We start from the raw sequence: 18270 nt of genomic DNA, 5'->3' as shown, positions 1-18270 counted from the left end.
ATTCTAGAAAAAGAATGATGCCATATACTGTTGAAATATCTTTAGTTGATTTCGAATGATAATGTCATGAAGTCTATCAATTTTAAGGTCAAATTCCTTGATCCTAGAACCAAAACAAAACATTGCGACGCAGATATTCCCGACATACGCAATTTCATCATCACATCAGTGTCTTTATTATTTGTTTGAAACCTTTCCCAAACGTTCGTGCTCTTTATGCATAAAACGGCTAATCTATCTTTACAAAACGCGTCTTTTTTCGTAAACAAAAGGCTAAAGATGGCATTATGAGATTTATCATTTATCATTATACTCCTCCACCCAACTGCCATCGTGGCCGAGCGGTAAAGCGCTAGACGCGTAATCGAAGGAAGTTTCGAATCGCTGGTTCGAATCCCAACGAAGCCTGTGGAAACTTTGTTTTCTTAAAAATTCATGATCGCATTCCGAAATGAGTCACCTGTGGGTAAATCATGTATTGTATCCTTAATACAGTGCCTGTAGTAAGACTGATTCATGTCATTGTAAACCATAATCATAATGCCCATCATCAAATTCCTGCGGCCCCTCAGAAAGGTGCTAATTTTTCCAATCTGAGGCAATTACCTCAAACCCCAACTCGTGGAACCCCACATGAACGCCCAAGAAGTGACTTTCCCACATTTACGCTAACGAACGCTCAGTCATAAACGAATTTGAACTCTTAATAATCAGGAGCACATAGATGTTGGCGTTGTCACCGAATCATGGTTTCACAAAGACCTTCTTGACAACATGCTATCAATTGACGGCTACGAACCTTTTACAAAATCAAAAAAGGGGTTGCGGTGTGGCAATTTACGTCAAATCCAATATTGTTGCTAATGAGATCCAGGAAATCGCTGTCCCAGATGAACTGGAGTGCTTATGGGTAAAGCCCCAACCCAAACGACTCCCCAGAGATGTCTCGGTCATCGCTGTGTGCGGCGTCTAAATTCCACGCGACTCGCCACATCGGGATCTTCTCGATCAACATCAGCTGGAATCCATGGATATTCTTCATACCAAATATCCCGAAATAGGATTCACAATAATGGGGGACTTTAATAAAATGAATGTGAACAATGTTCTTAAGAACTGTTATCTCAAGCAACTAGTTACATTTCCAACTCGTGGTGAAGCCACACTAGATCTTATCATGACCATGCAATATTAGCTCACATTTCAAAGATCCCATACCAGTTTTGGCATTAGGAAAGAGTGATCATATTTGTATTGTTTGGAGACCAACAGTGCTTCATATTGACAAACATCGCAAAGACTCCCAGATCAGAGAATTTGGATTATGGATCCAAGATCATGACTGGTCCAATGTTCTCACTGCTAGTACCACACAGCTGAAAGCAGATGCACTCTACCGGTCCCTTCATGATGCTATTGATTCACACCTTCCTCTTGCCACACTCAAAGTCCATAGCAATAATAAACCATGGATGACTCAGAAAATCAAATCCCTTGTAAAGGATCGTCAGAAAGCATTTGCAGCCCATGATGTAGAGCGTTATAAAATGATACGCAATAAGGTCCAGCGTGCAATTAAGACATCTAAGGTTGACTATTATGCAAATAGAGTAAGAAATCGTTAAGCTACGAGCTACGAAAGTGGCACCAACAAATAAGATCAATGACCAGGAACACCAAATCTGAGCTCAGTATTCCTATTTCAGGTGTAAGTGATGATGATCATGGTACAATTCCCAACACAATTAACGACCAATTTGTCAGCATCTCGTCTAACATACCTCCGCTGGATCTTGAGGCCTACCTACCGGCCCCGGATCAATCACCATCACTCTACCCTTAGGATGTGTATGCTGAGCTCAAAAAGGTCAAGTCTACCGAAGCTAGTGGCCCAGGCGGTATCTCTCCCAAATTAATTAAGGAATTTGCATATGAATTGAGTGTTCCCTTGACCAATATTCTGAACAGCTCATACGCTGAAGGTGTTGTGCCCACTCAATAAAAGAGAGCCATAGTGGTTCCAATCCCCAAATCAAACCCTCCTAGGGCTGATAAACTCAGGCCCATCTCTTTAACAGACTGTTTTTTCCAAAATCAGTGAAGGGGTCATCACTGACTGGGTGCTGGAGGATATCCAGGACAAGATTGACCCCCAACAGTATGGTAATATTAAGGGCATATCCACATCGCACTATTTGGTCAGCCTTCTTCACTCAATTCACCAAGGTGCTGACAAAGTCAACAACATTGGGACGGTGGTTCTGACGGACTTTTCAAAGGCGTTCGATATCATCGACCACACTATCCTTATTAGTAAGTTTATCCGCCTTGGAGTCCGCATCCATCGTTTCATGGTTAAGTGACTTACCAAACTCTCTCTGAGTATAGGGTCCTCAATGGAGCTCTTCCCCAGGGAACTAAACTTGGTCCCATTGGGTTTCAAGTGGTGATCAATGATGCAGCCCAAAACCATGAAAACATGGATTCTGATATCAAATGTTGGAAGTACGTGGATGACTTGACACTTGCAGAGAATCGCTCACATCCACAACCAAGCAAGCTTCAGGAAAAGAACTGACTAATTTCAATGACTGGACTAACACCAACAAGCTTAGCTTAAATCCCTCCAAGTGTCAAGCCATCCAGATCTGCTTCAAAACAGACCCTCCTGCTCATTCTGATTTAAATATTTCTGGCATCCCCCTGAACTTCGTCAATGAAGCAAAAATATTAGTCAAAATGGTCTCCGTTGGAATAAGAACATCCCTCAAATCACAACTAAAGCAAACCAAAAATTATACATGCTGCGCATGCTGGAAAAATGTTGCTTTAAGGGCGTACTACACCCATATATTGGTTTGATTGGTCTAAAAAATATTTTTTCATTTATAACTAGGCGATATATGCACTGATCATGTGAAATAAAAAAAAATATGAAAGAACGTCGTTAAAGTGTCATTTTTCACCTATTTGTCTTAAAGTTGACTGGTTGGTAAGGACGCTTATACGATCCACGTAGTCTTCTTCACAACCGGTTTCTGCCGTTTCTAACATTCATCGATATTCACATATACAGTACGTATTAGACTCGCTACCGGTCCAAAATACGACCTGCCTATGTATATTTAGGGCTGACACGTCAATTTGTATTACCAATAGGAAATACACAGGTCAGACATTTGAGAATAATTCTTTAAGATTTGGGAAAAAAGTTGGTAGCCGCCTCATTATGCTACCTAATCAAAAATGTTGTTGAAATAAAATTAAGGATCGAATGCGTTTTAGTGTCAAAAAGGCAAAATTACCGTCAAACTTTCGTTGAATTCTGCACCCTTGCGAAGCCCTCAGGCGGGTGCACAGTTAAATCGGGAATAAAAATATCCGACCTTTGCGATCAAAAACAACAAATTACAACATTGGACCATGTTTGGACATACTATAGGCAAAAAAAACACTATTGCCAAATAATATAGAATAGAACATTTGACATCAACTTGACAAACTAATGAAGAAAATGTGCTCCATAAGCATTAAGTAAGTGCGCAAAACAATTCATATTCAAATGCGTGTATAAAACTGAACAGGGCCGGACGGCTACAAGACTACCGCAGAAGTTCAAAGTTCTCGTGTTGCCAGTTTCAAACATGAGCATGTATGCCTAGCACCTTCTCTGGGTAAAATCCCTGATAAAATCAAGAAATATATGTTGTGCCTCTTCCCTCCACGTGAAGTGGCGTCATGGGGATCATGGGCGTAGCTAGGAATGTTTAAGGGGGGGGCAAAGGAGTGAAAGGGGAAACCCTCATTCAAGGGGGAATTTGTGACGAAACAAAATAGGCTCAAAAGTACAAAAAGACCCTAGTAAAATTCTTCAGGGCGACCGCATCCAAGGGGGGCGGACTTAGCCTGAGTCCCTGGCCTCTCACTCGCAAAATGGCGGACAAACATGGCGGCGGCTCGTATACAGCACAGTGCAACGGCCGTGCGTATATTCGAGACCGGGGATTTAGTCTAGGGGCGGACTTCCCACAGTAGGGGCCTACGGCACTGGACGTAGGCCTATGAGAAATTTGCTCAATTCCGCAATTTAAGACATTTTAACAATTCCGCAATTTTAGACATTTTAAATGGTAGGCCCTAATAAAGTGAGTAGAAAAAGTGAACATCTTAATACTAATAATGGCGTGTCCGTCCGTCCGTCCTCTGTCCGCGCGCTATCGCGTGCGCGCGGCTCACTAACGCGTGCTCGCGGTGCGCATCGCGAGCGTCCGCGCGGCATCGCGAGCGTCCGCGCGGTGCGCTATCACGTAGTTCGCAGAGTACCAACGGGCGCAGTGCGAGCATCAGAAAGCATTACAGTGTGGCTAATCGTGCAGGTGCATCTGATCGGATCAATAGGCCTATTTTCAACACACACGTGCAGAGGCCTATTACTCAGAACATGGCTATTTCCAGGGTATTCTTTTGGGGGGCTCATATGTGGTAGCAGGACAGGGCTTGGAAGAGGCGAACGATGGGTTTCCAGATTACGGCCAAGTAAACGTCACAGCTACAAAACTATTACTATTGTGTCAAATTGAGTCTTCATCTTTGAGAGACGTATATCATAGTTAGTTTAAAACGCAGGTAGGCCTATGGGTAACGGGTGTTGCGTAATTAGAGAAAGTCCTATCACGAGAACCACCCAACCCGAGAACCACCCAATCCGAGAACCGCGAAATCTAGTATTAAATAATAGTAGACCTATTAGGGCCTATACCCCGGGGTATATTAATACTTGGCTTTTGCAATAATATAGGCCTACGTGCCAAAACTTGCGGCTTGCCCCTTCTCGGCCTGCCTAAAACTGAATACCGGTACCGGCTGCCATGTAGGCCTAGGTGTAGGGGGATAATGTTTTGGTATGTCGATAGAGGGGTTGGCATGTTAAAGTGGGGAAGGCAAAGATTTGTTGGCATAGGGAAAGCAATTCACCGCCCCAGATGGCGAGTTGCGATAATATAAACTGAATCAGCGGTGTAAAGCACGAGTATAGGCCTACAATTCCGCAATTTAATGATAGGCGTACATTTTAAAGGTAACACGGAAAAATAAAAGTAGCCCGGGGTCATAACACTACTAAAATATTCAATAAGCATGATAAGGGGCTCACTGGAGGATTTCCAAATGGTGTAGGCCTACCAACTGAAATTTCTTACCTCTTGCATTCCCCTTCCCTTCCCCGGCCATAATCGCCTTTGTTGTCCCTGTTTGTTGTTATAGTATTAGTGGTTTAGCCAAACGCCGAGTACTAAAGACAAAATCTCATCCCGAGAAAAAAATCATCAGACATTTTACACGAATCTGATTACTAGCTAAGCCTATGATAGGCCACATACATCAATTGGCCTACTGCTGATAGGATCCTATGCCAAATTTATACATTTCAAAAATACCAAATGACAATTTAAATGACTTACCGGGGTATCCTTCACTTTTAGACATTATAAACAATTTTAATTTTTCACACTTTGCTGGGATTACTGGAAAGGCCTTTAAAATTGTATAGATGGGAATGTCTAAATGCGAGCGTAGGGCCTACGTAGCGTGCCGGATAACGTGCAGGAAAATTTTTATGATTTTGACTGCGTAATACTGTAGCCTTACGTGACTTCCAAAAGTGCGTGTTATTAAAAAATCAGTCGTGTCCCATTTAATATATGTGCACCAAATATCGCTTTCCCCGTCGATCTGCTCAATTTTCCCAAATTCCTTTCCCCCGGCCCGTCTTGGCTTGTCCAATTTTTTTTTTACTCCATGGCTCCGTATTGGGATTGCCCCATACGCCAGAATTTGAGCTTAAAAATACCTAAATATATACATGCATAAAACACGGCAACTGGTTATGACGCAATAGATTGTAGTCAAAATTCGCGTGTCAAAATTCGGATACCGTGGCGAGTGCAGAATTCTATGGAATATATTTGCTTTTTTTGCCTTGGATAGCGACAATGATAGGTAAGACTCAAAAATATTAATCCACTTAAAATATTATATCACTGTATCAATTTTGGAGTTCCTAGTTGAAATGGATTAGAAAATAACGACAAAATAGTTACCAAAATCGGCAAATCTTAAGCTTACGAGTCTTATTGAATATGGTGGGTATAGGTGACGAGAAATGCAATTTTTTTCAACATTGCTGTAGTATGGTTGTGGTGACCTGTTACCTATGGCTTAATTAAGTTTCAGTGAAATAATGTCGCTAGTTACAAATACAAAATATAGCTCAACATTGAAAATAGAAGCATTTTAACCAGTTCGTTTTTGATAGACGTGGAGCACTGAAAATCACCAAGTTCATGAAGCCATCAGGAACCACTTATTCCCATTTTACATATCAACATTATTTCTCTAATGCGTTGGCAACACGTATCCAAAATTTTAACGAAATCCGTTGATAGCAAGCTTTCCAAAATGAAGTGAATTTAAAGCATGAGTGATGTACCTCCTTTTGGCTTCTATCTTCAAAAGCATGTAAGCTACATTCATACCGATGCCACCAATATAACGAGAAGATTTGCCCTTCATTTTGCATACCACTTTGTCCAATTTTTTTTCTCATTTCTTCACAAAATGCAAAAAACCGCAAAAAAATGTGATGGGTGTAGTACCCCCTTAATTCATTCATTCATATTTATTTCCATAAAAATCAACGACATTACATAAAAAATAATATACAAACACGGTACATATGGAGGAAAAGGCTGGAATGCCAAAAAGGTCTGAACAATAGCCTTTCCCAAAAATCAAATAATATTAAGAAAACAAATCAACTTTACATTTATAACATAACTAAAAGACAAGAAAAGGGAAGGGGGGGGGAGTGCTCGCGGAAATTATATTTAGAGATAAGTTTTGTTTTGAATTGATTGCGGAAATGTTTAACAGATTTTGAAGCTTTCAGATTTTATTTAAAGAATTCCAAAGAATGGGACCTGTTGTTTGTATGGCATGATCAAAAAAGACTTTCTTATTTTTGGTTAGATTTATGTCATTTACATATCGTGTCTTGTAGTTATGTACCGTATGTCAGAACGTTTGGTAAAATAATTATCAAATGAACAGGGCAGCTCATGTATAGAGTGCCTGTACATGAATGTAGGGCTACCTATAATTCCAGTGTGTACATATCTTCAACTTTTAATACGTTATAATTACCAAACAATGGCGCTGTGTGGTCTCTATAGTGACCGTTTGCCACCGTTCTTATAGCCCGTTTTTGAATTTTTACCATTTTATTTAAGTAAGTTTTACACGTATTTCCCCATAAAAGTACTCCATAATCAGATAAGGCAATATTAACGTACAATAAAGAGTATATAAAATATGATTTGGAACAATATGTTTCAATTTATTTTACAAAATGTTTCAATTTCTTTTAGAATATGTTGATGTAGCCTGGCACTCCTCACTCTCTGCTGGTCAGAGTAAGGCTACAACGTCGTGCATGCAGGATTACGCTGGGCCAATGCTGACGCCTTGCGGACTTGCGAGCTTGAGTCCCTGTTTGATAGGAGAAAGAACCATTGTCGCAGGTTTGCCGAAGGGCTTGCCAACTCATCGCGTACCAATGATCTTCTCCCCTCTACCATACAGGCGAGTCATGCTCGCAATTTCCGCAATGCGCATCACTACTCCCAGCTGCGTTTCAGAACATCCCGCTTCAAAAACAGCCCCATCCCCTGTTTTGTTGATGTATTAAGGGTACATAACGCAAAATAGCTTTCCAGAGACAAAATAGGGGTCACGTTTTAGGCCATAAGTCGAGTTACCTCTAATTTTGAAAGATATATTTGATATCAACTTAATCAGAACAAAATTCTGCACAACATATTATCTGAAAATGACACAACATTTTAGGTCTATAGTTAAGTCAAAAACCTCAATTCCGTGACCATTCTCTGGCTAGTAAGGTTTGACGATTGATTCGACTTCTATGAACTATTTAGAAAAAAATTAGCCCCCATTAGTCCCTCGCAAAAATCCCGGCTTTTTTTGCTAGAGGCCAAAATCCAAAATGGCAACCGCCGCCAGTTTGAAAAATTAAGTTTTGAACCAGAGCACCTATAAGGATTCCGACTTTGACATTAGTTTGACATTACGGCATCATTTTTACCCAGAAATCCAAGATGGATGCCGGCGACATCTTGACAAATTTAGTTTTGAACAGAAGCATAAGTGTGTCATTTCCGCCTTATCTGGGGTTTATGTCCCTTACCTGGGGTTTAAACTGCCTTATCTTGGGTTTGCATCCCTTATCTAGGGATAAGGCGCCTTATCTGTGGTTTAGACGGGCTTATCCGGGGTTTACTTTCCTTACCTGTGGCTAAGATGCCTTAACCTTAACATATCGCAGTCTAAACCCCAGATAAGGCATTTAAACCCCAGATAATGCACCGTAATCCCAGATAAGGGACGTAGACCCCAGATAAAGCAGTCCAAACCCCAGATAAGGCGCCGTAACACCAGATAAAGGACATAGACCCCAGATAAAGCAGCCCCAACCCCAAATAAGGCGCCTTAACCCTAAATAAGGAACATAAACCTAAGATATAAAGAGAAGTAAACCCGAGATAAGGCAGTCTAAACCCCAGATAAGGTATCTAAGCCCATATGCGCCTTAACCCCAGCTAAGGGACGTAAGCCCAAATAAGGCAACCTAACCCCCAGATAAGGCGCCTTCCATCAGATAATCAGATAAGGAGCGTAACCCCAGATGAGGCATCTAAACCCCAGATAAGGTGCCTTATCCATAGATAAGGGACGTAAACCGCGGATAGAGCAATCTAAACCCCAGATAAACATATAAAGCTGAAATGACATACCTATGCTTCAATATCCATTACTATTTTATAATTAGCCAAAAAAGGGAGCTAATTCATGATCCTAGGTGCTCCCATTCACAAATTATATTTACGCTCTACCAAATCTTGGATTTCTGGGCAAAAATTATGTTATAACGTCAAATTAATGTCAGATTCGGATTTCTTGGGGTCGACTTACCCGAAAAAATGTCTTTGTACACGATTTAAGTTACTCTGGTTCAAAACTTGTTTTTTCAAGATGGCGCCGGCGGCCGCCTTCTTGGATTTCTGGGTAAAACTGAGGTCGTAATGTCAAAGTAATGTCAGATTTGAAATCCTTGTGGTCGACTTATCCAAATATATAAAGTGTCTTTGTACACAATTTTAGGTCCTCTGGTTCAAAACTAAATTTTTCAAGATGGTGCCGGCCACCATCTTGGATTTCTGGGTGAAAATGATTCCGTAATGTCAAACTAATGTCAACATCGGAATCCTTGCGCTCGATATACCTGAAAAGGTGTCTTTGTACATGGTTTATAGGTGCTCTGGTTCCAAACTTAATTTTTCAAAATGGTGGCGGCGGCCATTTTGGATTTTGGCATCTAGCGAAAAATACCGGGATTTTCGCGAGGGACATGGGGGCTATATTTTTTCTAAATGGTCCATAGAAGTCGAATCAATCGTCAAACCTTACTAGCCAGTGAATGGTCACGGAATTGAGGTTTTTGACTTAACTACTACTTTTTGACAAAATTATCGCTAACCGCGTTTTGATCTCGTGTGATCATGCGCTCATCATCGTAAACATCACTCAAATTTTTGCGTTTTCTTTTCAAATTAGTAGAGATCACATTCACAAGTTCTAGAAAAACACGATTTTCAACACTAAAAGTGTTAATATTGCACAGATTTTGCACAATTTGTGTGCAAAGTTGGGACTATAGGCGTGATAAACTTTTGCCGGAAACCGCTTCACAGGCGGATTTAGTGGTATGAACCTACACCACTCTTCGCCATACATACATTCTCCCAGCCACATTTCTCTAACATAATATGAAATATAAAAAAAATTTAAAATTAAATTTATTTTGGCAGAGGCGCCGGCGGGGTTCGAACACACGCTGCACTGAGCAGTAGGCCTACTATAAAGAATTGACATAATACCAGCGCCTTAGACCGCTCGGCCGTAAGGGCTTGATTGCATCATGATGAAAATTTAAACATATAATCGCAACTTCATTACTTCAACATACCACGTGACAATCAAAGACAGAAAACGTACCATATTTTGGAATTTTCTTTGTTTAAAAACATTAATTAAGAAATAAAGGGTAATGCTTTATCCTTTACACCCAAATAATGTGTCCGAGGCAGTAAAAACGTAAATAATGGGTTTTGCGTAGCCGAACCCATTATTTAAACGTTTTACTGCCGAGGACACATTATTTGCGTGTAAAGGATAATGCTGCACCCTTTATTTCTATTCTATTACCAGAAAATAGTGCGATTTAAAGAGAAAATATCATTTTTTGGCACAAATATTTTTTAAGTTGTTTACTTCAAGGTGGAGCGCGTACGCGTATGTGACAGCGCGTATCGCGGAAATATTGCACGCGTAACCAAGCGTAATGCTGTGCGTAGAATGTGTTACGGCGCTTGACCCATTATTGCAGAATAATGGGCTCTCACGTGACGCGTTTCAACAAATCACAGTGCGCGATTTTGAATAATGGGTCGTGGAGGTAATAGAATAGCGCTCAATTGTTGATAACTGCGTGTTCTATATACAATTAATGAGCCTACGCACAATAGTTTTTTCATACGTTATATTGATTTTGACTCGCACGTGCTCACCGTATACCAAAAGTATGTCGGTGTGGCGTGGCCTACCATTTTTCTTGTAGCTTCTTGTATACACGTCGATGTTTTCATAATTTATACAATAAATCCACATTAGACCCCTAATTTTATTTCAGGAAATAAAAGATTAGATTACCATAAAAAAGAAACAGTAATCATTGGTAGGGTCTAATGTCATTTTTACATGGAATTTTCAAGTTTTTTCTATCGCCATTCTCGCTCAATTAAAAAAATATTTTGGCGTATATAAAATTGAAATAAAATTCTCTGCCTCATAAACAACATCAAATGTGCCACAATTGGGTATCACGAATCGTTATATATAATGTGCAGTTAATATTCATATTTTCTTTTATACAGAGCATGCTTCAGTTTTGACAGGAAAAATATTTTCTTGAAAACCCTCTCACTCGGTTATTTCAAAACGGTAACCACGCCTCCCTAGAATGTGCAATAAATTAGCATTAAAAATGTTCTTATTCTAACAGCAAGCGTTTCTAAAATGCAGTATGGCGAAATGTGGTGTAGTATGAACCCTTAAACAAGTAGCGCGCAGTTTATTCCGGTTTTCCTGTATGCACGCACACTTCAGCTTTTTATATATATGTATTGTGCAATAATAGTGTGAATTTAGCGTATTTACTTGTGTCTGCCATTTTATGTTATTTTATATTATACTTTTTTTCACTCATATTTATATCAATAATAGCTAATAATAGTAATAATAGCTCAACTTACCATCACACTTAACACCGGCGTCCTGACAAATATTGTAAGTATCCTCATACCAGCTGAAACTACATGACATAAAAGTAAGTCCTAACCCATTACAATCAACATCATATATTACTTTAACACCGCTTCCCTGTCCATATACATGTACTGAACCCTGATAAGCTATAGCTGAGGCAGTAGTTGGATATCCCAGCTGCCGACACACAACCTCGGCATCATTGACATCCCAGGCATAATCACAAACCGTTCTCCATTCGGAGCTATAATAGACCTCGACCCGTCCTTCCCATGCGTTATTCCCACCAACGAGTGCTACATCTGTGAAATAAAACAATGACTTATTATATTTGTCAAACTAGGAGTATTGGAAAAATATTAAGGTCATTTCAAAAACATACTTGTTTTTCTGGGCATATCTAAATACCTAAAACCCCATTAAGAATAAAAAAAAAAACCTTTAAAAGGGAGTGCTCAGGCATGATTGGAAAACATGGTTGTGCAATGTAGGTCGGTGGTAATTCATGTAGGCCTACTAATAAACTTCTTGTTATAAAAAGTGTACCATAGCTTTAATGTTATTCTATATATTTATACTATGATCAGCTCTTAATAGGCGGGAATTATTCGCAAGTATAATTACCACAGAGGAGTAAGATAAGACAGAGCGCGTACCACTAGTCAAAGTCCCCGTGTATTGTATGGTACCAGTTCTCGCATATTCATGAGGGCCGATTGTTCGATCGTGCTGTGTCAAACAATCACGCCAGCGCTGCTTGCCTTCGCGTATACGCGATAGAGCGTTGCGTGCTTTCGCGATTACGCGAAAGACCATGAAAATACGCGGTAATTGCGTAGCAGTCTCGCCTGTCGCATTTCATGGAACAATCGGCCCTCATTATCGGATGAGGCGGAGACTTTGACTGGTGGTACGCGCTCTGTCTTATCTTACTCCTCTGTGATAATTACTGCGCAAGTCAATAAAGTTCCAAATTACGCCGCGCGTAAATTCACAAAAGCATGTCATTCACGCAATATGCAAAGCGCAGTCCGCGTAGGTGCTGCGCCCAGCTGTGTGTGTATGCCATACTACATGTATATCAATCCACAATGTTATGAGTCCCGCCTATTATGAGCTGATCAGAGTATAACACAACATACATGAAGTAAGAAACAGGTTTCGATGGTGTACGTAGGTCTATTTTGTGTATATGTAGGCCCCACCCCATATTGGATTTTTTTAAACACTTCAACATGTACATGTAATATACAAATGGTAATGAAAAGTAAACCCAAAGTCATATACTAAAGTAATTTACAAACATGTATGTAATTTCAATGATGTGCACTAATTTGGACATCAATTCAACACAATTTGAAAGGGGCATTCCGTGATCCACACTTTGTACAGAAATATTCAGATTTTTATAATTTTTATACCACTGGAAAACTCTGGCAGAACTGTTTCTGTATACAATAATTCTTGCCGATTAATACAGATTCGTTAAATACACAGCTTTCGGCTAAATCACTCGCCAGCTATGTTAGCACATCTATGACAATGACAAAGATACCAAAATCTGAATTTTAATGATGAGCAAATCACTGAATGGGCCTTTAACCGTGCGAGTATCGAGCCAAGCAATTTTTTTCCAAATTTGTCTCAGAATTTTATGATTTTACGTCAAAAAACTATATAAAAAAAGGAAATAAAAACATATTTTGCCGTTTCAGCTGACATGGACGCGCTAAGAAAAACGAACGCGAGCGGCGGCTTTGAGACATAACAATTTTTAAGCCTTCTCGCAAAATTATGTCCGCTGCGCCGGCACGTCACTAACATTACTAACATCGTTTGCGACTGGGTGTTGAGACTAGTGGATGTCCCTGAATTATGATACTTTAGACAGGATGTCGATTTCAAACACAAGCATGATGATAGCCGACATTTGTCATTCGTCATTTTGATGCACATGAACGCATAATGGTTGCTGATTTGCCATTTTCATGAAGATATTAATTGATGTTAAGGGATTTAAAATGAGCGTTTATTGCGTTTCGACAGTATTTTTTGTGGGACATGAGAGCACCTCAGACCTATCGAATTGCATTCTGAATACGAAGCATGTCTTTCTGATATCAAATAATTTTCATTTTTGAAAATCACAATATAATACAAATTTTATGACAAATTATAAAAATTTGATATTTTTCACATTTTTGATATATAACAGTCCTCGAAGTAAATTATATAAATCTAATGATATATTCTTAAAGTGTATGTAGCAGGGAGGAAAAGCCGACGGTCAATTGAAAATTTTGACCTTTCATATTGAAGATATGGATTTTTTCCCAAAAAGACCTTATTTTTGTTTTGTGTTTTGGGAAAAAAAATCCATATCTTCAATACGAAAGGTCAAAATTTTCAATTGATCGTCGGCTTTTTATCCCACCTACATACACTTTAAGTATAAATCATCAGATTTATAAAGTTTACTTCAAGTACTGTTAAATATCAAAAATATCAATTTTAATGATTTGCCATAAAATGTGTATTAAATTGCGAATTTCAAAAAATCAAAATTATTTGATATCAAAATGACATTCTTCGTATTCAGAATGCAATTCGATATGTCTGATGTGCTCTAATGTCCCAAAATAAATACTGTCCAAACGTTCATACCCCAGCCCTTAAGAGTAAACGTTTTTTGAACATCTTTTACAAGTGCATAACTGCAAAATTCAAACATTCGCAGTACGTGCAGAAAATTTTAAAAAAATACGAGAAATGTCAATTACCGTTCAGTTATGTTCAATGCCGTTTTGTCCAAAAAGCAAATGTAACGAATGGTTATTTGCAATTAAATATTAATATAAATTAAACTTTGAATGTTATAACAATTTACAATACTGAACAGTGGTATAAATAAATAAAGCAAAATAGAAACTTAAATAACTTAAATCTAATTATTTTTATGCAATTTTATTAAAATTGAAGGTCCAAACTTGAGTTTAAATGACAAAAAAAATTAGTTAAAAAAGAACAATGAAATTGAAAAACCCCTTTGTAATTTAAACACCGATAAACAATGTTTTCAATATTTTGAAACTCTTCTTTATTCATATCAAAAGGTTTCAAACTTGTATCAAAATAGGAACTTTTACATGTAGGGCCTATTAGCTCAAAAAATCAGAAATCTGCTCTTGTATGTATTGTATGAATTTAACTCTGTGTGGTGTGTGTCAATCAATTCTATAGATACAATGAGAGAGTGCAATCTTCAATTATCCTGGATTAAATGGAATGGAAGATATCTCTAGAGGTGAATTTTATTAATTCAGTTTATTTTTGGATCCAGCGCCTGATCATGCTGATGGTGCGTTTACATTTCCATGTGATTTCGTCTGTACAAATGTAATTATTGACCTCATGATGATGCTGTGCCCCCCAAAAAAAAATCATGCGTACTGGCCTGGTTTCATATATCTTGTCTGTTGTTAAAGCCATAATGTATGATTTGCTTCACAGCGACGCCCTCAATTTTACTCGGATTTCCACTCTTTGCATAGTTATAATGCCCAGTGGTGTACTAAAATACCACGTAAAAGACTATAATAGCCTGAAGTGCTTTAATAACAATAAAATTTAACTTTTTAGATTAAAACCGGGGAGATCCGGTTTTATTCAGAGTTCACCGATCGAGTGCTTGCTAACATGTCCCGTGGGTGTCACGTCAGCTTATATGTACACACGTCGAGCGCGATGCTCCGTGCAGTATTACATGTAGTACACGCAAATTATGTAGGCGCTGGAACGAAATCTCAATTTTCTTCGTATACCTCATTTGTTTGGCTTGAAATTAAAAGGGATAATGTGATCAGTGAAAACAAAAATTTAAATAGGAATCTATTCTTTATGCTTATTAATAGTATTGCTTTAAATCTGGTTTGAAACGAATACCATGTGTTTGTTGATTTTTCTCCAAGTAAAATGTACTGTACGCCAGTGATTTGTATATGTTTTGAGACTAGTAAAAAAAATCTTAGTCCGAATTTGAAAGCACTTCGCTAGTCCGAATCTGAAAAGCACTTCGCTAGTCCGAATTTAAAAACACTGCGCTAGTCCGAATCTGAGAAACACTGCGCTAGTCCGAAATTCGGACTAGCGCAGTGTTTTTCATATTCGGACTAGCGCAGTGCTTTTCAGATTCGGACTAGCGCAGTGCTTTTCAGATTCGGACTAGCGCAATGGTTTTCAGTTTCGGACTAGCGGTATGCTTTTTAAATTCGGACTAGCGCAGTGTCGGACTAGCGCCGTGTTTTTCAGTTTCGGACTAGCGCAGTGCTTTTCATATTCGGACTAGCGGAGTGTCGGACTGAAAAAGTGTTTTTCAGATTCGGACTAGCGGTGTGTCGGACTAGCGCATTGCATTTCACATTCGGACTAGCGGCGTGTCGGACTGGCAGAGTGTATTTTAAATTCGGACTAGCGGAGTGTCGGACTAAAAAGTGTTTTTCAGATTCGGACTAGCGGCGTGTCGGACTAGCGGCGTGTCGGACTAGCGGCGTGTCGGACTGAGCGGTGCACCCCGACAAAAACAATTCCCATCTCCATACACTTTTTTTGATGCAGAAGAAAATTATCAGAACATGTACCTATTCAGTTTGGCTCGCCCACACCGACCCCTTATTCAAGTCTCTCAGGACGCTTAAAATCCAAGACCTCTACATTTTCCAAACTGCCCAATTTATGTTCAATTACCTTCATGACCAACTACCATCTCATACTACTGACCCAGACTATTTTATAACCAACAAAGACATCCACACCCATGACACCCGTTTTTCGAATGACCTTCATGTAAGCCTTACCAATACCAGGCTGGCTGAAAATATCCTTCGGATTCAGGGTGCCCTGCTCTGGAACTCCCTCGACCAATCATTGAAACAGTCTCCAACATTGGCTATTTTCAAACATAGACTTAAAGATTATTTAATCGAATCTTATACCACAACTGATTAAGGGTATTTTCAAACTTTCCATCTCTCTTGGGTCTGTCCCGTCCTGTCCTGTCTTGTATTGTTCAGTCTGTCCATACTCCATTAATTTATTGGGCACAATATATTTGATTCCGATCTTGTCCAAATTATCCTTATGTGAAGGAATCATACGCTTCTCTTTTCATTCAGCTTTGTGTCAAAATATGTGATTTATTATATATTTTTTTATTATTGTATTTTTGATTATCTGATTTAATGATTCCGTTCAATTAAATTTCATTTATACTTATTTCGGCCACATGATTTCATCATTATAGTACATATTAATATTGTAGCGTAAGTTAAATTTCCATCTGGTTCAGATTGGGTGCCACAAGCTTCACGCTCTGCGTCTTTGCGGCATCCACATCTCTTCACTTCTCATGTTCTTATAATTGTATTTCTATAAGTAATTATCATTAAGTATTTCTTATCTTGCATTTCCAATTGTATAACTTTTTGTGAATTGAGATGAAAACAAATAAAACTTGAACTTGAACTTGGTGAGCAAATTGGGAGCAGAAATATTTTGAGAGAACCCCTTCAAAATTCTGGATCCGACCCTGTTCGCCAACACGTCAACGGGTTGCAAATGTCATATTTCCTATGCGAAAGTACGGTGTCTGATCTCCGCCAAACTCCCCCTTTTATAATTCATATCCCTTCCCCTTTTTTGCGAAATGCTTTCCCCCTTTTTCAAATATTTCCCCCTTTTTAACTTTCCCCGTTTTCAAATAGTTTCCCCCTTTTCGACTTTCCCCCTTTTCGACTTACCCCCTTTTCGACTTACCCCTTTTCAAATAGTTTCCCCTTTTCGACTTTCCCCTTTTCAAATAGTTTCCCCCTTTTCGACTTGCCCCTTTTCAAATAGTTTCTCCTTTTCGACTTTCCCCTTTTCAAATAGTTTCCCCCTTTTCGACTTTCCCCTTTTCATATAGTTTCCCCCTTTTCGAATCCCCCCTTTTCAAATAGTTTCCCCCCTTTTTAATTTTCCTTTTCCAATAGTTTCCGCGTTTTCGAATTCCCCCCTTTACAAATAACAGGCCTACCCCTTTTTATTTTCACCCATTTTGTAAAATTAATAGTTCCCCCTTTTTTTACCCCTTTTAACTTTCCTCCCGCTTTTCACAAATAGGTTCCCATTTTAAATAGTTTCTCCCTTTTTAAATAATACTCCCTTTTTGTTTTTAATACTCCCTTTTTGTTTGGGTACTCCCTGTTTTCCGTGCGTAGGCTTTACCAGTAAGCCTGGACCCTGGAGAGTACCGTGCACTCACTAGAGCTCATTCCGCTACATCCATTATTGGAAAGGCGTTCTACATGAATTTGGATACCAACGTAGGTAGATTTATAGCCTGTTGTGCAAGCGCCGCTAAATTCAATGGGTTAGGGATCCGTCAACTTTTATGCACGTTTATAGAGGGGCTGTACAAAGAGCAAATCCGATATGATTGATAAACCAAATGATGTTCAGAATGTTAAACGGGTGAAATGGCATGCATAAATATTTATGCTGGTCAAATTCATAGCAATGATGTTTGAAAGTCTGTGAAGAACTTGTCTATAAACAGGGATATGTCAGAGACAACAAACAACTGGCTGCCATTGTTACAGAAGCCTAGATAATAAGAATTGTTTGTGCTATATAATTATTCAAAAGGTTTTTTTTTTAAAGTTAGCACCAAAGTTTAAAACAAGCGGTCTTAACAGTGAAATGACAATAAAGCATACATTTATAAAACGGGCCTGGACAAAATGGGCATTGCATATTTATGACAAGTGTGGCTGTGTG

At 39.0% G+C, this 18270-nt stretch overlaps 1 protein-coding gene across 1 annotated transcript in view; it reads right to left on the bottom strand.

Moving 5' to 3' along the window:
• The window catches only part of LOC140140432 (scavenger receptor cysteine-rich domain-containing protein DMBT1-like), a 39294-nt gene that overhangs the window by 12585 nt on the left and 8439 nt on the right, over positions 1 to 18270 (bottom strand). The window contains exon 2 of the mRNA XM_072162193.1: positions 11445 to 11759. Within this exon, the coding sequence (XP_072018294.1) occupies positions 11445 to 11759 (315 nt within the window). The remainder of the gene's footprint in view (positions 1 to 11444; positions 11760 to 18270) is intronic.

This window comes from Amphiura filiformis, chromosome 19 (assembly GCF_039555335.1).
Source record: "Amphiura filiformis chromosome 19, Afil_fr2py, whole genome shotgun sequence".
Classification (NCBI taxonomy): domain Eukaryota; kingdom Metazoa; phylum Echinodermata; class Ophiuroidea; order Amphilepidida; family Amphiuridae; genus Amphiura; species Amphiura filiformis.
This window is presented reverse-complemented; position numbering and strand designations above follow the sequence as displayed.